Source organism: Enoplosus armatus, chromosome 5 (genome assembly GCF_043641665.1).
Source record: "Enoplosus armatus isolate fEnoArm2 chromosome 5, fEnoArm2.hap1, whole genome shotgun sequence".
Taxonomy (NCBI): domain Eukaryota; kingdom Metazoa; phylum Chordata; class Actinopteri; order Centrarchiformes; family Enoplosidae; genus Enoplosus; species Enoplosus armatus.
In genome coordinates, this window is record NC_092184.1 from 3,913,729 (window position 1) to 3,937,640 (window position 23,912).

The following is a 23,912-nucleotide window of genomic DNA, read 5'->3' on the forward strand; positions in this document are numbered from 1 at the left end:
ACAGACAAGAAAGTAAAAGTGGGTGTGATTAGCTGGCTCAGTCCTCAGTTGGTTCAGATCATATCTCGAAGGCAGAGTTGTGTTAGTGATGTTGTTGCCATTGGTGACTATAAATCTGAGCGGATCACTATGACACGTGGAGTCCTCCAGGGTTCGATTCTTGGGCCACTATTATTCAAACTGTACGTGCTCTCTCTAGGTCAAATCATATGTGACAATAACGTTGCTTATCACAGCTACAACGACGACACTCAGATTTACTTAGCCAAGTGACCATTAGATATGCAAACTCTGTTTTACTGACATCTGACATTTTTAAAAATCTACTGAAGGCTTACTTATTCAGGCAGGCATGTAATTAATGTAGTATGTCTACACACTAGTATGTATCTCTTTCTATTACCATTTTTTACCACGTAAACTGAAGATATTGTCAACCATTTGAGCCATCAGAGAATACTGCTTATGTTTTCACGATTTTGAAACCTAATTTAATATACTTGATTTTTTTTTTTATCATTCAAATTTGGCTGGGTGGTTAATAGCACATTTTTCTGTCGTGTGACAAACTCACAACACATTTATTATTGCTTTACACTGACTTTAAGTGTTGTGTGCGTGTTTGTTTTTTAGGGGGCTGGAATAGCAGCCCTCCTACAGGCCAATTCCATTAAATCTTTTGTTCAATTTTAGGCCATTTCAGCTCATATCAGATCAACTTCAAATTTGGGGTGTGCAATGTAAAGACCTTTGTGACGTAAAGTTGCGTAAAGCTGCCTTGCCAAATGCAACACATGCAGAACGGATACCAACACACCACAGCAGTAGTGAAGACACTAGGGATGGCAGAAGTTAAAGGAACAGCGTCGCCTGTTGCTGCTCTGGTTTAGGTTTCAGTGTAACTGTTATCACGTTTCTAGTCGTGTTAATATGTGACATGTCAATGTAAGATCACATCTTTTTTATACACAGAGTCAGTTTTTTTTTATCTCCCATGTGACTATTCTGCTACTGCTCTAACAGCAGACTGCTGGGTTAGTTATGATTATTCTGATAAACCTGTGATATGTATGATGATACTCTTCATAATGGTGTCCTTGGGAAGCTTGTAACTGGAAATTAGGAGTGTTGTAGTCATTAGTGCATTAGGACTAATGGATATGGGTTAGATTATGGTTTCATTTCCTGGATCTCCCTCCCCAAAGACAAATTAGAAAACAGCCACGCCTTGAGTGGAAAGTGATGCTAGACAGTGAGAAAAAGCTTCTCTTAAAATGGAAATGTACAAAACATCATTTGATTGAAGACAAAGATACTGTGCCTGCTAACCCGATAGCTACAAAAAAACAAAAACAAAAATATAAATAGTGGTGGCTAGAAACACAGCAACCTGGAGATATCTGGAGATGTTTTTGACAACAAAAAAAAAAACTCAAGATGCTGAAACATTTGGTATGACAATGATTTTGGTTCTGGAGCTTCTGTCTCAGATTGACAAAACTTTATGCTTTTTGCTGACAGCAGACATGTTAAATATCTAGCAGCCTCCAGACAAACATTGGATATGAATATGAGTAAACCTCCTCCACCATCAGTATCTGTCTGGGGAGTGGCTGCAGTGTATTTGATCTAATCTTTAGGGGTTATGTGTCTGTCTTTCAGGGCCGGCTCTGGGCATAGGCGAACTAGGCGGTCGCCTAGGGCGCCACCTGCCGGAGGGGGCGCCGCTCGGCTGTTGTTATTAATGTTATAATGTTTGCCGTGTATGCACGCGCGGGGGTGGGGGGGCAAAATCATAATCTCGCCTAGGACACCAAAATGGCTAGGGCCGGCACTGCTGTCTTTATATCACAGTGTTGATGCTTTGGGGTTGATACAAAACAGTCAGTACTCGGTTCACCTGCATCTTTGCTATTTAAGTGTTTTTTCAATGTACACATTAAAAACCCGGAGAGGAAATGCCCTAAATCCAATAAAAAAACTGGAAATATCCGAAGAAAAGGCCGACTGTGATGAAGTTCAATGGAAACAGACTCAATGAATCCACTCTACGATGCATTTTAATAGATGAAACGACCAAATTCCTATGTGCTTTTACTTCAGTAAGATTTGGATGCAGGACTTTTACTTATAACAGAGTATCTTTATATGGTGGTATTGCTCCTTTACTCTCGTAAAGTACTTCTTCCATCACTGTGCAGTTCACCTGCCTGTGTGTCTTTGTGCTGGTGAGAACGCTGCTGCTAGCAGGAATTCCCTGATTCAATGATGAATGTCATTCACAAACTAATCAGCTAATCAAACTAATTTACCTTCTGAATAATAACTAAACTAGACTGAACACAGAATTCACTCATAAAAAAGAGAGTTTAATAAACATTAATTCTACACAAGTTACTGATGTTTGGAAATTATAGCTGTTACCTACACTTTGGTTCCTCTTAAAACAATAACCGGATGTCCTCCATCTTTGGCTTTTTATGTCCTGTTAAAATAGGTTTGAAGTGATGTGTGATGATGACAAATCAGCTGACATCTTTCTCCTGACTGACTGATGTTGGGTATATCCAGTGATGACATTGTTTTGATTGCTCAATGTTGTGAATATGTGTAAAACTATAAATAAGTGCATGAATACACTTCAAATCTGTTTGCTTCAGTGGATCTGCTTTTTAGCTAGCAGTTAGTGAGTGTGTAAAATTAAACAGGCCATAGAGATTTATTTAAAAAAAAAAAAGGCATATACTGTATGTTAAGTCAACTTTACATTGACAACATTAATATTCACACTCTGAACTCTCAAATGTAGTCTAAGCTGGGTTTTTTTTTTTTACAGACAGCCTTTTAAACTGAAAACCATGAAGCCTATAAATGATTGACTCACAGGGTGCCTAGAAACGATGTCAGTGAACTAAACTTTGAACCTTAAATGTAGCCCAAGCTGGTTTGATTAATATTATAGACTCTGTGACAGATTATTAGGCTTTTGGGATCTGGGGAGTGGCTTATCAGGAGTTATGGCTGACACCTGGGTTGGTGTGATGCCTCACCTATTTATATAGGTGCCTGAGCAGCCAGCCTCTCTCTCCTCCCTGGGTTACTTGGTTTGTTTTGACTTTGGTTGGTTTACTTTTGTTTTCTTACACCTGTACATACGCACACACCCACACACTGCACACATTACTGATGGACTGACTGCAGACTTAAGTTAGTTTTCTTAAATACATTTATTTGACTTTAAAGAGTATTGTGTGGTCTCCACATTTTGTCCTTCCTTTGAGCCAGGTCGTGACAACTGAATAACAGGAAGTCTATTGAGTGTGTGTGTGTGTGTGTGTGTGTAGGCGAGTATTACTAATGTTGTGGGGACATAAATCTGTTAACACAGTCACATTGTGGGGACTCGCCTTCCTTATGGGGACAAAACACAAGTCCACATAATGTAAATCATAAAATATTAGGTTGAAGACTTGATTTAAGGTTAGGGTCAGGGTTAGGTTTAGGCAAGTCTGGTTAGAGTAAGTCTCCAGGAAATGAATGCAAGTCAATGCAATGTCCCTGCAAGTGATGGAAACACAACTGTGTGTGTGTGTGTGAGTGCTTCAGCTGAGTAAATAAAAGCAGGGTTTTCATAGCAGAGTTCGGCAAATGCTGGGTCTGAGGCTCATCTCAGTCAGTCATGGGTCTTTCTGGGATTCACACGTGGACATGGACCCTGTTTGTCTGCCTGGGCTGGATTTGTGTGGGACAAGCATTGGTGGAACCGTAAGTTTACTTGTACTGTCTAAAAAAACAAACTACCGCCTGTGGTTTTTGTGAAATGTTGTTGAAAAATAAAAACGGTTCAGAAACGATCAATCAGGACAGATTCAGACAGGGGGGGTGTATTTTGACGGCATTGAGCAGAGGGAGATTTGACCCCTCAACCTCTCATTATATAAAATTATTGATTTGTGCAGCTTTAATTCGAGATAAAACTACAATTTACAAGATAAAGAATTCACTTTTCACAGCTCAGCATTTTAATATTTTAGTCATTCAAGATGATGCTAAAATGACAATCTTTCCCTGTGAAACATAAAGGAGAAAAAGTATAAAGTTGCGCAAAGCAGATGTACATAAGCCCAAGTACCTCAAAATTGTACCAAGTGTCATGAAAGTACTTTATTGCTTTCTTCATTTCACTTCAACTCATGATGGCAAACAGGGTAGCAGGTTGATATGGCCAATACTATATGCCTAATAACCAGAGATCCGGACTGCTACTGCCATGTATGCTATGATTCTGTTACTTACTGCGATGCAATTGCTTTGTCGTTGGTCTAAGTTAAGTGATAAACAGGTCTATGACTGCCTTGGCAAATACTTCGTCATGTGTCATGTGATGTTTATTGACTTAATGAGATGGCGAGGACTGCCTGAATGGATTGTGGGACACTGAGGGCTGCAAGGAACATACTGGTTGTGTGCTCTGAATTTGAGTAAAAGAAGGCTGCCTTCTGGGCCGCAATTGGAAAGCGCTTGTCTGGCCATTGTGATGTATTCCGTGTACTTTAAAGATCCTTGATGTGTGCATGTCTCTGTGTCTGCAGGCACTACATGTTAGCCATCCCTGCAGTTCTTGAAGCCGGAGCTGAAACCAAATTCTGTGCGAGTCTCCTGCAGCCCAACGAGACTCTGGTCCTGACCGTCACTTTGAAGTCCCAAGAGCAGAATACAACCCTCCTCCAGAAGACATCCAACGCCGAGTTTCACACCTGCGTTCAGTTTAAGGTCAGCTCTTCAGACATTTAATTATTCTACAAAAACCCTTAAAAATGTTAATACAAAGCATGCTATGGTTTAACTTCAAAGAATGTACATTGAAAAGAAATATCTCAATTATAAGCGAGGATGACTTGTGTTTGCTGTTAACATTGAGTAATACTCTTGAGGGGTGTCTATTAAATATCTTTCTGTCACAGGCTCCTTTAGTGCAGAATGAAGAGGTGCAGAAGTTGGAGGTGGAGGTACGAGGCGACACATTTTACTCTAAAGAAGTCAGGAAAGTAAAGATCAAAGCCTATCAGCCAATGACATTCGTCCAAACGGACAAACCCATCTACCTCCCTGGACAAACAGGTACCGATCATAAATGATTTTGACTGAGTAAGTTTTGTCCTAAAGTTGATAGAATGTAGGACAAACATGGAAAAAGAGTGAGTAACTCGTCTGTCGCCTTGTGATTGATGATAAACATTTGTTGTTTATTTGGTGGTCTGCATATGGAACCAAATGTATTTCAATAGTGAAACCAGACTTTATGAACAAAAGATCATAGAGTCAGATATTACAGATTTTACATTGTAAACAAACCATTTTTTAGTCATTTATCATTTCCTGTTTGTGCTCTACTGTTAATGGTCACCATTTTTTTCTGCTATAACCATTGTGATTGAGTCTATATATATATACTAGCTTTCATTGTTACTGGTGGGGTCCGCCTTTCCCAAACAAGAGTCAAATGACATACACGTGCATGTGTTTGTATTTGAATCGAATTGATGAAACCCTCTCTGTGTGCTGCTCACCGTCATACAGCCGTATCACAGTTGAATTTGCTGTTTTGATGCAAGCTAAACGTTTCTTACTGCTGCCGCCTCACATTTAATGAAGTGAACTAGTTAACTTTTAACTTAAAGGTTCGGGAGCAGGGCCACGCCTCAACCACACCTCTAATAACCTGTCAAGCCTACTTATACCCGGCAAACCATCCAGCGCTGCTTTGTCTCAGATTTCTCGACCCACCCGCCCTTTCCCTGTTCCCTCTCATACCTTCATCCTCTCTTCCATCCTCCCCCTCATCCCTTCCCCTTCAATCCGATGCACACTCCTCTCACGTCTCATTCTAGGTACCGCCTGGGGGTCTGTAATCAGCTCGGGTGGAAACACACCGAGACGGAAGGGTTACGACCTCCCAGACCAGCCTAACAGACGACATCCTCCTTCAACCTCCATCTTTCCCCTTTACATTCATTCATCTGTCTCTGACATCCAATACCAGACTTTTCATTAAACCTGTAAATGACATATTGTTGTGGTGTGGTCCTTGCTAGTGAAAAGCGATTAGCAGCGCTAGAATGGAGCAACATGTGGACGTGTTTGGCGCTTTTTGTCGGTCCAATATTTAGTCCAGATATTTACCAGCGCGAGCAGAAACAACAGTGAGCCTTGAGAGGAAGAAAAGCCACTGTGGTTTGTGTGAACCAGCACACCTCCAACACGACCAACAATGCCTTTTACCATGCATTAAAAACCACTCCGAGTTGTTGGTTTCAGTCATCTCTTTGTATTTCTCTCAGTGCATTTCAGAGTCGTCACACTGGACACAAAGTGGAGGCCTGCCAACCAGCTGGTGAGTGTTCTTTTAAACCTCCATGGCTTTTTCACTCCAGCTGGAGGAGTGGAATAGAACGGATAAACACTGTAAACAACATAGTGCCAGGGTTTCTGTCGAGGCTTTCAGGTCAGCAGCACAACCACAGCCCCGTTAGGTAAACCTGCCTGTGCTGAGTTGAAGGTCGTCACATATTTTTGTAGTGGTGTGATAACTCCTAACACAAATGTCTTGTTTAGTGACATTTTGTAGCAGACAATCCAATTTAAAACTGGGGAAAGGATATTTACAACTGTATGTAAATATAAATAGAGCAACATTTGTTATTAAAAAAATAAAATAAAATGAGAAAATGGCTCAGCTTCACAGGAAGTCGTGCGTTTTACTGTATGTTTTCAATGATAATGGTGGTTGTTTTAGTCTACTGCATATTGAATGGCTTCCAATGACTGCTTCTTACTAACAGTGTAACATCAGGAAAGCAACATTTTGCAGAGTAACTTTGTATTGAGTAAAATGCTGCATTAGCACATCAGTGTTATTCTGGGACGTGATGGGAAACCATCAGCACTATCATTTATTAACTCATTTGTTTTCTTCTTCCAGTACAACATCATTCAAGTTGAGGTAAGAATCACACCCTGTGATCGTGTGCGCACATTAAAGGAAAGGCTCCCTTTCTAATGCACTTTAAATGTAAGTGATGGGGCACAAAATCCACAATCAATGTTTTGTGCAAAACATGTATTGAGACGTTCATCTGAAGCTAAAATGAGGCTGGAAGAGGATATCTTCCAGTTACTCTTTTCCCTGTTTCCCTGTTGAGTTGCAGTAGAGGGGAAATAACCTACAGAGGGGATTTCGTATTGAAAAGACTAACTTTGGAAGGTATCCCCTGGACTAACTCAGAAGGCTGAAGCTTTACAGTAGCTCCTAATAAACATACACATTTTTGCACAGAAGGAGGACTGGACTGATTTTGTGCCCCGCTCACATCACTTACATTGAAAGTACATTAGGAAGAGATCTCTTCATGGCCAGTATGAACAGGAGGAATGATTATAACAAGCGAAACCTGTTTCAGGGTTCATATGGACACCTGTCTATTGTTTTAAGACAGACTTGGAAAAATTGAACCAAGCCTGAAGAGCTGTTTCAGTATTTTTGCATATGAATTGAAAAAATGTTTTCAGTCCTTTCGTGTCATACAGATACAGAAGGATCTCCATAGGCTGCCAGTGTTCTTCCCATTTTGTTTTATTTAACAGGACGCAAAGGGCAACAGGATTGGACAGTGGCTGAGCGAAACATCCAATGGTAAAATACTGCAGCTTTCGTACTCCTTGAACCCTGAGGCCTGTGAAGGAACCTACAATGTTATTGTGGAGACTGAAGGAAAGAAAATGCATCACAGCTTCAAGGTGGAGAAATACGGTAAGCTACTTTTTTTCTTTTTTCTTTTTTTTACTGTTCAGGGATTTTAATGGCTGAAGAATGCTAACAACCATGTTTTCTCCACAGTTTTGCCTAAGTTTGGTGTGCAAATAAATGCATTTGATGAAATAAGCATGGCACAGGATGAAATCAAAGCCGAAGTATGTGCAACGTAAGTAGTTGGCTTTTCTCTTACATGACTCCTGTCAAAATATGCTGATAAACAAACCAATTTGAGGAGTGAAAAACGTTTTCAGCGAAACTCATTACTGTTCCACTGTCCTCTCAGATATACATTCGGACAGCCTGTGCCTGGCAGTGCTGAACTTGAGATTTGCCAACCTCAGGAAAGGAGATTTTACCCTCACCGCTTACATCTTCCCAGGTGCCACCGGAAGTCAATGCAGGTACAGTTGCTATTAGCCACCGAGTGTCATCTCCACAGCGTCATCAAACACATCCAGGGGGCCGTTATCACCCGTTGTGTCAGTCCGGTGGCAAACCACGGACCATCGCATGGGCTGCTCTCACCTTTAAAATGAACGATACACTTATCCTGTAGATATAAGCAGACTATTGTAAGCTGACCACAACATTTAGATCTTTAGGTCTTCCATTTTTTGTTAAAAAAAACGTGTATCTTCCATTTGTCAGATCAACCTAAGTCACTTGCTTTTTCAATTTTATACCTTTGGACTGTTGGAAAATGGAAAAATAGAAACCATATGTCAATTTGCTTGCCTCAAGTTTGTCAGATTTTTCATTCGTCTCCTGTCTCTGGGAAAAAAACAACGCTCACAATATCTACAGGAATTTGTTTGGATGACACAAAGCTCAGTTCTCGTTAATGTTGTTGTTATTTATGCTGTACTTTCTAGACAGACAAGAATGGCTGTGCCACTTTTACCTTCAAGATGTCAGCTTTCACAAAACAAAACTCCGTCATCAGTTTTAACCTGTTTAGTATGCCAGGAGTGACACGGTTTCTCAATGCAAAAGTGGAAGAGGATGGGACAGGCAAGTTTTCAATTACCCTCAGAAACACACATATTATACATATTTTTTTTTTTACATATGTTGCATGTTCACTGTTGTAACAGGGAGCCTTCTCTTACAGGTATTTCACACTCACAAAGTAAAGCAATAAAGCTTTCTTATGTCATTGGAAAGCTGTCCTTTATTGATACACCCAAGATTTATGACCAAGGATCAATTGTGGAGGGAAAAGTAAGTGCAAAATGGGCATGATTCTGTACACAGTGCAACTGAAACAATGTGCACTCTCAGTGATGCATCCCCGTGTGTCCGACAGATCCAAGCCGTTAACTTCAATAAAACGGCCATTCCTGACACGGTGGTCTACCTGTCCAAGAGTGGCACGCATTCATCACACCGGCTGCAGAGTCTCACAACTGACCGTGATGGTGTCGCCGCTTTCTCATTAAACACCACTAACTTCAGCGGGGACATCAGACTTATAGTGAGTGACACTGTGTTGAATTCTGTCAGCCAAGCAGCAGTCTTTGACATATCTTACTTGTTATCTCTGATAAGGGTTCAACAAGCAGGATAAAAGATTGTTCATGTTCTGTTCATTCCTGCAGACAATCTTATTAATTCAGCTGTATGAATTACAAATGACGTAATTCCTTTTACTTCACAAATTAGTCGTTTGTGCACAGTTATGAAAACATGTAACCCTGATATCCGCCAGCCTTCATATGGCACAGCAACTAATGTGGCTCTGCCCACCCTCCAGGAACTCATTATATTTCTCTTTCTTGTGTGAATAAATACAAGTCAAGCATCATTTTGATTTCATATTTTATTAAGATATTGTTCCTACCAGGCATGTCTGTTCTATAAAGAGCACACTGTGGTAGAAAAGAGTTTGCATGCTAACATGCTGAAGTTTAGCAGGCATAAGGTGTTATGTTTACCATGTTCACCATCTTAGTTTAGCAAGTTAGCATGCTAACATTTACTGTTTAGCGCAGCTGAGGCTGATGGGGATGACGGTGGTTTCACAAGTATTTGGTCATAAACCAAAGTATTAGACGAATAGAAATGTTGACCGGTTGGTTGTACGAGAGGAAAAGTCAGGGGATCACCAGAGGGATCAGGATTCATTCTCTGGGTTGGTGCATTGGTGCCAATCCATCTTGTAGATGTAGAGAGAATTCAATGGATAAAGGAGCATGTTGACCTGCTGGTGGCACAAGAGGAAAAGTCAAGAGGGGGTCGCCAAAGAAAGTAGGACTCGTCGCCTGGGGATCATGAATGTCTGTATCAAATGGAAAGGCAATCCATCCAATAGTCAGGACCAAAGCGGAGGTAGCTCAGTGGCACCTGCCAGCAGACAGATAACGGAGGAGATGAAGAGAAAGAAAGTAGAGTACAGTGGGTGAGGAGATCAGATGTGGATGCATAACACTTTAAAAGAAGAATGTAAATGGAAGGGTTTTCTCTGACCACTACCTGCTGGTTAGTTTTAATGAGGGTTGTTTGGTTTGCAGGATTAGTGTGGCTGTGGTTATGAGCACGATGGTGATGATGAGTGTAGTAGACCTATGATTTTAGAAATATATGTGCTAGCAATAGTAGTTTGGTATCTATCTATCAACATTATGCAACAATAGTTTTTTTGCATCTTAGCGCCCCTGCAGTTTTTTGTTACGCACTTCTGGCGCCTCTACCCAAGAGGTGCTATTTTTCCCTATTACAAGTCAGTGTCCCATCACAATGATTTTGAAGCTGTTATGTTGAGGTAAAATAGTTGCATAATGTTGCTTTAAAGTTTTGACACATTATTGCTGTATGAACTGCAGCTAATCAAGTGGGCCCATGTGCTGTTTAGTGAGATGAGAAACGGCGAATGAAAGCCCGAACATCTGCACTGGGATCAAATGTTACATCATCAATATTGTTGTTATACAGTGCAGCTGACAGTGCAGTCCATTGTGCACCAGGCGCTGAAGCTTTTTATGTGATTTTTCTTTTCTTTTTTTTGAATCAGACGTTGGATCAGCACCCTGTCTGCGTTCCTGATTTACAAATGAATGACTACTTCAACCACTGTTAGTTATTGGTACTTTTCTATAATCCAGGCTCACATCACACAAAGGCCAGAGCACCCGCACAGACGTCTACACTACGAGGACGCAGTTCACACCTTGTCCGTGATCCGGCCGTCTTCTCCTCATTCTAAACCAGTCAGCTTTCTGAATGTGAAGAAGAAGAAGACACCGCTTCCCTGTGACAGCGTAGAGACCATTTCCATCGAATACACATTAGCTGGACTGACCCAGCGCTCTGTGGATGTGATGTATTTGGTGAGTCCTGGTGGAGTAGCATGTTTCTAAAGTGTCTCGAACTATCTTGTAGCTCTGAATCACTCAAGTGACGGGGATCTCTGGTAATGTGTTAACTCCCACATCCTGTGCTGGTAAATCAGAATAGCTGCGGCTGAAGTATGCTGTTAATGGGTAACAAGGCTTTATATAGCAGAGCGACTGATTCGTTGACTCGTTTTTGTCGTTAACTCTCCAGATCTTATCCAGAGGAGCCATTGTCACGCAAGGATTCAGAAAGGTTGATGTGCAGAATCAACGAGGTAGGTGAAGACCGTGGCTTTAATGATCCGTTTAGGCATCGACTTGTATCCATACAGGTCCCGCCAATGCGAATGATGATTGCTGTTCATAACAGTTGTTCCTGTTGTTTCAGTGACTGAGGGCGAGGTGTCCTTCCAGTTGAAAGTGTCTGCAGAGATGGCACCAATGGTCCAGGTTGTGGCTTACGCCGTCCTCTCCAATGAGTCTGTGATCGCCCACAGGGCCGACTTCTCCACCGACAAATGCTTCAGTCACAAGGTGAGCGTGAGGCGTCAGGTCAATATTTACAAAAGCTTGATATGATGATGTCTGGATAAGGGAAAAACTCATGTTAATGCAAGATGTAAACGCACCTTGTGATTGGAATGCAATGGGATCACAGTACAGGAAGACTGAAGATAACGAGAGTGCTTATTAATGCAAGGTGTAAACGCAAAGGCCTGTGGATCAGATGTCATTATCCAGATAATGTAAGGAGATTAGATCACGTGTTAATGGCCTTTTGTATCATTGTTTGTTTGTTTTCTGTGCACTGCATTAAACCAATGCAAGGGCTGAGCAAAACAGAAGGCAAGACAACAAATGGGCACTTCCTGTAATCTCAACTGGTCCTTGCTGAGAAACAGTCAGGCACAAACGATGGCGAATGTCGCTTTTAAGCTTTTCTTTTTGTATGGATCAGACAAATGAGATATGACGTGTTAATTCGTGAGCTTTAGAGGCTGTTACCTTTTGGACAGAGCTACCTGTTTCCAGTTTTTGGTGCTGCTGGCTGTAGCTTCATATCTAACCCAAGCCCTCGGGAAGCGCGCCGGGCTTTGAGGTCAGTTTGACGTAGTGGCCAAACCGTGTAATCACAACTTCCAGGTCCGCCACGTGATGCACACTGGCCCAAAAATACGTCAATCATCGCAAATCATCAACTTCCCAGTACGAACACTTAAATAGCCCTTATTTAAATCATTATGTCCTAAATGTTGTAAAATTCACTAATAGCCGCATCCAGAGTCATTTTCATTGTCACTGTTGTTCATGTGAGCGAGCCCGAGGCCGAGCGGTTGGGAGGCGGGGTTAAAGGAAACACTGAGGAACAATGAGGAAGCTATGCTGAAGATCCGGGTCATTTTATACTCGGAGGTCGAACTTCTTTGGCTTCTTGCACCACTGAGCAATTTCCATAGGAATGAAAGGGGCCCTGTCTCTTCTTACATCTGTGATTTAACCACACCATGTATCGGGGTCATTTAACCAGGTATCTTTTTCACATGTGATTACTTTTATTAACAGGCTATTGGGATGAACTGGGATGTAGCTGAGATGAGGTGACTAACTGGAGTGACATAGGTTCATAGCTGTGTGTGTGTGTGTGTGTGTGTGTGTGTCTCAGGTGTCGCTGGAGTTTTCTCCGTCCTCGGCTGTCCCAGGAGAGGAAAGCGTCCTGCAGGTGACGGCCCAGCCAGACTCTCTGTGTGGGGTGAGCGCTGTCGACCAGAGCGTCCTCATCAAGGAGCCAGGGAAGACCCTGGAGGCAGACAAGGTAACCGGTGAAATCCACAAAATCAGACAAATAATGGTAATAAGATGATGAACAAATCAGGATGCAGGACATTAGATTAAAAAAAAACAAGGTGACTTATGCTTTGTCTCCATCACGTGTAAATGTCTTTTATTTTAATATTTTGGGTTATTTTAAGTTAAGCTTAAGTCAAACTAAAGCTTATTCACATTATAGCGGAGATGTTAAGGTGCACATGTATCATTCTCTTACATTTTATTCATTTATTATTCACTGTGTAAAGTCAGGCGTGATGACTCTGATTGACTGTGGATGGGTGGAGTTTGCATCAATATAATCACTGATACTGATACATGCTAAGATTTGTGCAGCGTGAAATGACCTGGGAGTGCTCATCCTACTGAGGACTTTGTTCCTGGCTGGTTCAGTAGCCTAACGTACCCCAAATGACCTTATGAGGTATAATAAGAGGGAAAAGTAGAGCCTGTTCTTTTTGCATTCATGTTTTTTATTTTATGTTTAAATTTTTTTAGGGGCATCTCATGCCTTTTTATTAGAGTAGAGATATGACAGGAAATGTGAGGAGAGAGATGGGGAAACAACATACAAAGACCACATGCCAGACTCAAACATGGACATTGTGATTCGTGGTCTTAGCGCTGACTTTGGTGACCCCTGCTGGTAGTTTCAAAAACCACATGGCAGATGGCAGCACGAATAAGGAGCAGAAGTGATGCTCTCTCAGCTTCATGTTGCTGTGTCATTAACAGTAGTGGCATTGACAACTTAGTTGGGCAGAAAGTGAATTTTGAATAGCTCATGATTCATCTGATGGGCCTGTGTGTCATTTCTTAAAATTCGAATGATTTCAGATTCGAAAGAAATGAATGCACGCTGTTTAACAGCCCGAGTTAAACAAACGTGTTGCATCTGTCCTTTCAGATATTTGACTTGTTGCCTGTCAAGAAAGTATCCAGCATTCCAAAAGAGGTTGAAGATGATTTACCATGCTTCAATGTGAGACAAAAAGGAGCCATTTTCTTTCGTGAGTATCACAAGAAAGATGATGCTCACGCAGTTTTTCAGGTACTTCTTATATTACTTATTATTTATTATATTTTTAAAGTGCTTTTTCTGTACATATAACTGACGCTGTGATACACCCAGGTTTGCAGTGACAAATGTATATCTTGTCGGTTTCTCTAGAGTTTGGGGCTGAAGATGGCAACAAATTTGTTTATTAGAATGTCATCATGTTTGGAGAGACAGGCAAGACACTACCCTGGTGAGACTTTTTGGCTCAAGTGAACCATGACGATTGTTGTATCAGGAGGATGTGAGCAAAAGTCATGGCGGTGTCGTGTGTGTGTGTGTGTGTGTGTGTGTGTTTCTTCAGGTTTTGTTTTTAAATCAGGCGAAAGAGGTTTTATTCGACCCTTTTCGAGGAATTTCATACATGAAGCTGCTCCGCCCGTAGAGACAGTCCGCTCTTTCTTCCCTGAGACATGGATATGGGACCTGGTGGAAATTGGGTGAGCTTCTTCTGTTTAACCATTAACTGCAGGGGTTTTGGTGGATTTAAAATCAGGAAAAAATGAGTGTGGGAGTGTATTTTGAAGATGAGAAAACATGTTAAAAGTAAGGCTCTTGAGCACTTTTGCATTCAGTCATACAGTGAAATGTTTCTCTTTCATCCACTCACATTGCTTATCTATGACTAATCGGTGTCATGTGAAAGAAAGTTCCTCTAACACACTGTCTATCTGCGTGTCTGCTGATCCAGAGAGTCCGGGACGAAGAATGTGTCCCTCACTGTCCCAGACACCATCACCACCTGGGAGACGGAGGCTTTCTGTTTGTCCCCTCAGGGTTTTGGCTTGGCTCCTCGTAAAGAGCTCACTGCCTTCCAGCCCTTCTTCCTCGAGCTCAGCCTGCCTTACTCCATCATCCGGGGGGAGCACTTTGAACTGAAGGCCACCACCTTCAACTACCTGTCCAGCTGCATCATGGTAATCAATGCTTTTACACTTAAAATGCTACTGGGCTGTTGTAAGAAAAAAAATGAATGAATGCGAGTTATCAGCAGTTGATGATGGGGCAACATGCCTCAGCCCACCTTTGTACACACCCCTCCTCCTGACTTGGGTTGAGTGGAAGTCAGACACCACCCAGCTTTGGTGCACAGGTGAACTTTGATGAGAGCCCTCCCCCCCTCCTCTCATCTAACTCTTGGAACAAAAGTGAAAAAGCGTATATTCCAAAATGTTGAACTATTTCTATTTGTGTGTCTCTCTTGAACAGGTCACTGTGACTCCAGCCCCCTCCTTAGATTACACCCTCACTCCCCTCTCTGGCGACCAGTACACATCCTGTCTGTGTGGCAGTGAGCGCAAGACCCTCAGCTGGACCATGGCCCCCTCCGCATTGGGTGAGGATCACACCTGCACCCCCGTGTGCAGATTCCTTAAAGTCTGATAAAAATCCTGCCTGCAAAAGTTCAGTGGACCCCAAGATAAATCACTGCAGAGGGACAGTGTCCGGCTCCTGTGTTAGCGGGGCGCCACTAGTCTCTGAGACAACAAACTACTGATTCTACAAACCTTTTGGAAACGTTGTCTTACTTACGTTGTCTTTATTCCTGACGTTCGGAATAAAAGTGGAGTGTTTGGTGTGTTTTTGTTTTTTTAGGGGTTGTGAATGTGTCGGTGAGCGCCGAGGCTGTGGCATCCCAAGCTTTGTGTGACAATGAGATCGTGAGCTTGCCAGACAGAGGTCGCATCGACGTGGTCACACGATCTCTCATAGTGAAGGTATGAAACTTCAGTGTCTTGTTGGTTAACCTTGAGTGGAAGCGTTTGTACATGTGCAAGTGAAATGATTTCCTGCCTCCTTCCTTCTCAGGCTGAGGGAACTGAGGTGACAAAGACCCACAACTGGCTGCTCTGTCCAAAAGGTCAGTGTGGAGCTCCAAAATTGTTCAATGCCAACGACCCCACCCCCTCAAAAAAAAAAAAAAAAACCCAGATCCTTGCACCCTTACTCAGCTTTATTTTTTCTCTTTTCTTTCTTTCTTTTGCGAGACAGTTCCGTCTCAACCAATGTAAACTCGAGTATAGGGACATTTCTCCAGATAATGGAGCTATACAAACTGCCTGAAGTAAATATTCAAACCTTTGAGCTGCACATGCCACAGCTTTAAAGGTTTCACCAACTGAGGCCCACTCAATGGGATTTGTTTTTAGTTGTTGCTACTGTTCTGCTGTAGACTTGTGCTAAATGACAGTGAGGACATGGCGGATGACTTTGGCTACTTTTAATCAATTGAAATTTTGGCAAACACATCTTTTCTTTGGAGGGATTTCATGACATAGTTTAAAGGGTTGAATATGTGTCAGTTTTGGGGTTTGCTGTCTTTTTACGCAGCGTGAACACTTTAAAACAGACAGAAGTATTTCAGTGTTAAGTGCGTGATTTGTCTCTTCACTTTTTTTGTGATCAATTTTCAAAAATAAGTAGACTAATATGTGCGGAGGAATTGTTTCGGATTGAAATGTAAGAATACACTTTGATGACATGCTAAAACATTTCAACCGTGTAACCGTGATGCTGTTTGGTTTTCTTCTGCACCCAGGAGAGGCTTTGACAGAGGAAGTGGAGCTACAGCTCCCGGAGAATGTGGTTGATGGATCTGCCCGTGCTTCACTATCAGTGCTCGGTAAACTGACTGAGGGACTGATTTGACTTCAATGTTGCTCTTTTGCGTTTAGTTTTTTTTGGCATTTTGCCTTCTGCTCGATGGAGTGGAGATGAAGAGGTGAAGTGAGATGAAGAAAGATGTGTATCACCACTCAGTAGATAATATACCCAGTCTGTGACCCAATATGACCCAGCCCCAAATAAGACATTCATTCAGTTTAGTTACACGTCACACATGTGTTCTTGTGCAGGTGACATCCTGGGCCGGGCCATGAAGAACCTGGATGGGCTGCTGAAGATGCCGTATGGATGTGGTGAGCAGAACATGGTGCTCCTGGCCCCCAACATTTACATCCTCCAGTACCTGAAAAACACCCAGCAGCTGACCACAGCCATCAAGGAGAAGGCTACCAACTTCCTGACAAGTGGTGAGTAAAAAAATAAAAATGGACATTCGGACTTTGGAATACAGGACAAAATGGTACTTTTTGACTCCAGAAGTTATCAAGAACCCAGTAACGTCTTGTGTATTCAGGTACTTTATCAGCTTTCAACAGAAACCTAAGTCCAGTCAAAGCAATCGTCCCAAAAACGTCCCAGGAACTATCAGTGTGAGTTAGCAGTGATGAACACTGCTGGCTAGTTAAACACAAGCCTCAAGTTTTGCATTGCGTTCATTCAGACTGCCAACCAGCGCTTAACGTGACTTCTTTCTAAACAAGAGTCACAGAATGGAGCTGACTTTTACACGAGTGTGGAGGGAAAAAAAGCGAGATAAAGGGAGAAAGTGTGTGAGGGAGAGAAAGTTAAATATATTTATCAATCATCACGCGTCACATAGGTACCACATGGTACAAGGACTGCAACGCATAGGGAATTCCAAGTTGGGACAAAATACATTAAATAACACCAAAGATGCTGGCTCATCTAATAAAACTCCACAGTGTATAAGAAGGTGGAGGGAAACATGATTAAAAGTAGACCTGAGAGCTGAGGTAAGAAGAACTACAAGGAATAAATGCATCATTATTATGAAAATGATTATTTTATTATTATTATTGGATACAATAACTGATGTAGAGTGCAAAAAAGCTAGTAGTGGGCTTGGGTCTGTCCTACCTGTGAGGTAATGTAAAAAGTATGTCTGATATATATATATATAAAATATGTCTGCCTTCCATAATGATCATACTTTGATATCGTTCATAAGAAACATGTTTTTGCAGTCAATCAGTGGTGGAAAGTAACTAAGAATATTTACTCAAGTACTGTACTTGCAGTACAGTTTTGAGGTACTTATACTTTCCTTGAGTATTTCCATTTCACCACATTTTTAGGAGGAAATATTCAGCTTTTTTCGGTCGCTGCAGTAACTTTTCAGATTAAGATTTTACATAAGGAAAAACATGATGCGCTTATGAAATACACTGTTGGAGATTAAACCAGAGGTTCCCACATCTTTTTTGCGTGTGACCCCTCACAACAAAGCAGTGTCTTCACATCTCAGATGTCTGTGAGTTGTCAGCAGTTCAACCAAAGAGGGATTTCCCCTCAAAACTTCTCACATGGTTTCACCCAAATAACCGTTCAAATACCTTAAATTATCCGTTACCCCCCCCCCCCCCCCCCCCCCCCCCCAAAAAAAAAACTATTCTGTCCAAAAAATTTCTTCTTTCCTCTCCCATTAATCATCTTATGACCCCCTCCCCAAGATTTATCTTGTGACCCTTTGGAGGGGGCTCGACCGCTATGTTGGGAACCACTCAACTAGTCCACCAAGCTGTATATAAAGTAGTTAAAACAGTAACTACGCCACTTACAGTACACTCTGACGCATCAGTATTAACAGCATGTCATATATAATAATATATCCGCCACAGGGAAAACAGTACTTTCACTTTAATACTTTAAGTACATTTTGCTGATAATACTTCTGTATGTTTACTTAAGTGGGATTTCTCATGCAGTATCCTTCCATTTCTGTATTGGTACTTCTACTGAAGTAAAGGATCTGAATACGTCTTCCACCATTGTGTACAGGCTACCAGAGACAGCTGAACTACAAGCACTCTGATGGTGCTTACAGCACATTTGGATCAGGAACGGGGAACACCTGGTGAGAACGTTGGCACCGTGAACAACATGATGTGTTTACAGTGTGCAGAACTTTATCATATCGTGTCCTCTGGCTTCCTGTGGAGTTTGCCTCAAGAGCAATAAAGGAAACTAAGTATTAATATTAAGTTTCAAGCATTCATGTTCAAGTGGAACAGTGACATCATGTGTTTCCAGTGTTTCACCTACTCTTCCAGTGTGCACAATGTGTGCTACAGTATGTGACGTATATCAGAGCACAATACAACCGCACAAACACCGTGCGACAAGCTCAAGTGTTCATCTAATTCTGCCAGAGATTGCTAATGTTGTCTTGCTTCCCCTCAGGCTGACTGCTTTTGTTGTGAGATGCTTTGTCAAAGCACAGTCTTTCACCTACGTTGACCCGACCAAGATTGAACAGTCAAAGACTTGGCTGATCGGCAAACAGCAACAAAATGGCTGCTTCCAGCAGTCAGGGAAACTCTTTCACAACAGAATGAAGGTAGGGGCGAAATTTTACAATCTTTATTTGCCTTCATGTTAAATATTGGCACGGCAACACATCACGTGGCCTGCAGCTAACCAGGAGTTACTGACTGTGGATCAGTTTAAATCAGAATCAGAAATACTTTATTGATCCCCGGGGGGGGGGGGGGGGGGGGGGGGGATCATACACAGTGAAAGTATTTCCAGAGTGAAAAACTGTACCAGAACTCCCTCCACCAGCATGTTTGGAGAGGGTGCAACTTCAAAAGTCAGTATTTAAAAAACCAAAAAAGAAGCAGAGTTAATAAAGGAGAAAAGTGAGAAAACAAACAGGAGCGACTGTAACAGGCTGAATGCATGCACACTAATGTGAAAAACTAAAATGGTTGGAATCAGTATGAAACACGTTTGTGTGACACTAATACAGGGCATTGTTACAACCTACACATGACACACTTCCCCACATAAAGGGAACCAACAAAAGCACACGGATTCAATCCAACGTAAACAAACACACGAACACGCAGAAACGCAAAACGAACGGAATCAGTCAAACTATAAACAGCATGCAATAAAGTGAGAGAAAGTGTTCAATTGAAGCATGATGCGGGACAAAAACAGAAACCACTTATATCCATAGTGGTCCTGGCGTGTCCCAAACCATATCAACATAGACTGCAGAGCCTCTGCTACATGACTGATCCAGTCACTGGATTTGTTTAATAAAATTAAAAAAATATAGTTCCCACTATAATTTAAAACACTCATATTACACTGATATTACACATATTGTATGTGTATGTACGTAACTATATATCTCCCCTCTAAATACATTTTAGTTTTCCTTTTTATTTCTTCTTTTAGTGCTACTTTTTTTTTTATAGTTATAGAGTCTATTTTATTGCCTATTTTATTATCCCATTCTAATTTAATTTTAAATATCTGTTTGTACATTGTCTGTGTGTGTAGCACGGAGAGGGCTACAGCCGCGTTTTTTATGGCGCGATCCTGTGTTGTATAATGGCAACAACCCTGAACCTGACCCTCATCACTGGGATTAGAGAGTAACTGGTGCTTCCTCTCTACAGGGTGGTGTGTCCGATGAAGTGACTCTCAGTGCTTACATCACTGCGGCCTTTTTGGAGATGAACACGTCCGCATCTGTGAGTCGACCCTTTCCACCACCGTTCACTGGTTGTTGTTGTTGTTTTCACCTCTAACTGCACGAGTGAGAGGACATTTCTTGTGTCATTATTTGTTGTTTTATTATATGCTTCTCTGTAGGACTTTAAATATTTCTACATGAATTCATGAATATAATGAAATATTGCTGTGTTAGGATCTATGAAATAATCCGAGTTATTAGCTGATCAAACCATGTTTTTAACCTGTCACAGGATCCTGTGGTGAGGAGGAGCCTGTCTTGCCTCAGGGAGTCCATCAGTGACCTCAGCAACACCTACACTACAGCTCTGCTGGCGTACGTCTTCACCCTGGCCGGAGACGTGGAGACCCGCGCTCACCTTCTGAAGCACCTGGACACGGTTGCATTAAACCAAGGTGCGTCGCCATCCTAAAACAAATCCTTACTGTCATGTTACTGTCAGCTTACCGAGTGCCTGTGCATGGATGGCTGTTTTTAGGAGGTGTCCTGCACTGGTCTCAGACAGCGACAGAAGAGTCAGCCTCTCTGTCTGTGGAGATCAGCTCCTATGTGCTGCTGGCCAAACTCAGTGGCTCCCCTACTGCTGAAGACCTGGACGACGCCACCCGCATCGTCAGATGGCTGACAGGCCAGCAGAACCATTATGGAGGCTTCTCCTCTACACAGGTACACACATCACCAAAGTTATTACAAGAAGAACATGAATGTGACCACCATGGCAATCCATCCCATAGTTGTTGAGGCATATCATTCAAAACCACAAATGTCAAGCTCATGGGGGCACTAGAGGAAAAGTCAGGGGATCTCCAAAGTCAATAGGGTTTGTCCTCTGGGAATAATTTCAAGGCAATCCATCCCATAGTTGAAGAATAAAAAGGGCATCTGATGCTCATACTCGGATGAAACATGTTTGCTGTAATGTCTGATGATACCTCCAGGTTTTCCCAAAATCGAGGATACACATGCAGCCAAGAGGCAGAAATGATGCCATACCAGTGTGTTCACGACTCTGTGTGTGTGTTGTAGGACACAGTGGTGGCTCTCCAGGCTCTGGCCCTTTACTCCACTGTAGTGTTCAGTCCGGGGGGTTCAAGCACAGTGACAGTCCAGTCTCCCAGTGGCCAGCTGACATTTGATGTGAATCCGAGCAACAAACTGCTCTACCAGGAGAAGCTGCTGCAGGACGTGACAGGGAAGTACAGCCTGGAGGTGAAGGGAACTGCGTGTGCTTCAATGCAGGTCAGAGGTCACTGCAGCTCTTATTGTTTCTCTTCTGTACACATTTACCCCCTCTGAGGCTAGGCTCAGGTCATTAACATAAACATTTTGCTGGTAGTAGTTCTGCAATTGTTAGAATTCATTTCAGCACATCCTAAACAGGTAAGATACCTTTACTCCATGTTTTGAAGTGAAACCCCCTGCTGGTATTCAGCACAAACAAGGAAATGTGGCTCCCTGTTGAATAACTGTACTTGAGTAACCAAGCACAGCCTATGGGAAGAAATCCAAAGGAAACATTTGATCCTTTTTCATGAAAATGTTTCTGATGGACATCTTTCCCAGATTTCTCTTCACTACAACATCCCGACTCCCACTGATGTCACCACTCTCAGTGTGGAGGTCAAACCAGAGGCCGACTGCACCAGCGAATCTCAGAGACCCGGACTCAGTCTGAAGCTAAAGTCCCTGTAAGTAATCCACAACAACTAGATCCATGTTACAGCGATAACTGAAGAATCATTTCTATAAACGATCCTGTGTCCACTAACAGGTACAGTGGAAAGGAGAACAGTACAAACATGGTGATCCTGGATATCAAAATGCTCTCTGGTTTTGTCCCAGACCCAGAGTCTTTGAAGAGTGTGAGTTATCACAGAGACTTTAACCTGAACAGACATGTTGGTGTCAGTCGTTGATGTCGTGATGACGGTAAAGATAACCCAGCTGAGTATCGCCCTCTCCTCACAGCTCAAAGGTGCCCTGCTGGTGGATCGCGTTGAACAAAAGGAGGATCATGTCCTCGTGTACATAACTGAGGTGAGAGGAATTCACAGTGAGGGACGATGGACGGCGCCCCTCAGATTTGTGACTGATCGTCGTCTGTTTCTCTTCCGACAGTTACCAAAGGACGTGCCCATCAACCACAGCTTAAAGCTCGTACAGGAGCTCCCAGTGCAGAACCTGAAGCCAGCCGTGGTCAAGATCTACGACTACTACCAGCCAAGTAAAACCCCTAGATCCATTAACAGAGACCACGGCACACACTGACACGCTCTGCTCCTCAAACGGACCGTTTTAAAACTTTTGCCTGACATAAACTGGGACAGATTCCGGCGCTTCACAACACCTGAATGAATGAATGACTGCATGAAATTGCAACTGTAATACAGTATCCCAGACAGCCTCATAAACACATTAGCCAGCATTCATATATTTTAAGACTAATGTATAAGCAATATATACACTTAATAAATGGTTTATAACACATTACAATGCCCTTATTAGCACCCATAAGTGGAGGCTGTGTGTATAAACAGACAATGAATGACAGTTTTAATCATTTAATTTCCTCTTTTTCCTCTCAGGTGACCAGGCTGAGACCGAATACATGTACTCCTGTGCTGCAGGTCTGTAATAACATACAGTGCAGCGACACCGCAAAGTGTGTTTCAAAAGACCACAGTCTATTGATTTACAAATACTGGTTCATTTGTTAAATATTGACGGATATGATTATTTAACTGATGTGTGTACCTTTATAAAACCAGTAAATATTGCAAGGGGAAAGTACAATAAAATAGCGGATTATTATTCAATTTAGTGACTAGTAACATATTAAACCTAAAATAATCTGTAAATCTAAAAGTCCATAGAACTGACTATTTTTTTTTTCTTTCATTTGCAGCTTGAAGAGAAAAGTGTGGTCACCACTCAGACCTCTGGTCCTCAGTGATATAACCCGACAAGACTGTGCACATGTGTATGCACACGTAGTAGACTTGTTAGCGCTCTGCTACAGTCCCTTACAGCTGTGTGTCTGTAAGTTCATGCATAATGGGCAATAAAATATGTGAGCCTCATGTAATCTTTAACGTCTCACACAAATTGGTCTTTTGTCGAACTGTTCCATTATTAACCGTCTTTTGTTGTTATTTATCGCATATGTTTTCGTTTATTTATCAGGAGGATCGCATGTATTTCATGCACCCGCCAAAATAAAGCTGCGATGTGAAACCCTATTCACCCTCCGTTCGACCCCCTCGCTGTGCATCGTGTGCAACAATATCCCTATATAGCCCCAGGTTTGCTGTGTGTAATCTGACTAAACACAAATTAATATGATAATCTGCAATACGTAGGGACAGTAACTGTATCACTGTCAACGTTAAAACAAGACAGGGTCCCACTGTAACCACAGTTGGCTAAATGCAAATGTCAAGCATGCTGACATGTTGATGTCCAGCAGGTGAACACACACGTTAAGCTGATTAAAGGTTAAAGGTCAGGGCAGTTTATACATCTCTGGGT

The 23,912-nt window shown here is 42.1% G+C and overlaps 1 protein-coding gene across 1 annotated transcript; it reads left to right on the forward strand.

Annotated features, from left to right (window-relative positions):
- Positions 1-3,679: 3,679 nt before the first annotated feature.
- Positions 3,680-23,019, forward strand: LOC139285382 (alpha-2-macroglobulin-like). The gene is made up of 35 exons (XM_070905946.1): positions 3,680-3,765; positions 4,593-4,773; positions 4,965-5,121; positions 6,342-6,394; positions 6,983-7,003; positions 7,645-7,810; positions 7,898-7,982; positions 8,100-8,217; positions 8,689-8,827; positions 8,928-9,037; positions 9,123-9,314; positions 10,942-11,142; positions 11,360-11,423; positions 11,537-11,682; positions 12,812-12,961; positions 13,883-14,026; positions 14,147-14,225; positions 14,337-14,472; positions 14,724-14,949; positions 15,242-15,368; positions 15,629-15,750; positions 15,842-15,893; positions 16,572-16,655; positions 16,888-17,064; positions 18,677-18,752; positions 19,079-19,235; positions 20,308-20,382; positions 20,617-20,779; positions 20,863-21,050; positions 21,411-21,623; positions 21,948-22,072; positions 22,156-22,246; positions 22,353-22,421; positions 22,503-22,608; positions 22,970-23,019. The coding sequence occupies exons 1-35, from the start codon at positions 3,680-3,682 to the stop codon at positions 23,017-23,019; spliced, it is 4,329 nt and encodes a 1,442-aa protein (XP_070762047.1).
- Positions 23,020-23,912: the final 893 nt, after the last annotated feature.

Bases quoted from the DNA above. Each gene is read 5' to 3' on its own strand.
- LOC139285382 (XM_070905946.1), top strand. From the start codon at position 3,680: ATGGGTCTTTCTGGGATTCACACGTGGACATGGACCCTGTTTGTCTGC. The intron at 17,065-18,676 runs GTGAGTAAAAAA...CATTGTGTACAG, and splicing joins TACCAACTTCCTGACAAGTG to GCTACCAGAGACAGCTGAAC. The intron at 22,073-22,155 runs GTAAGTAATCCA...GTCCACTAACAG, and splicing joins AGTCTGAAGCTAAAGTCCCT to GTACAGTGGAAAGGAGAACA.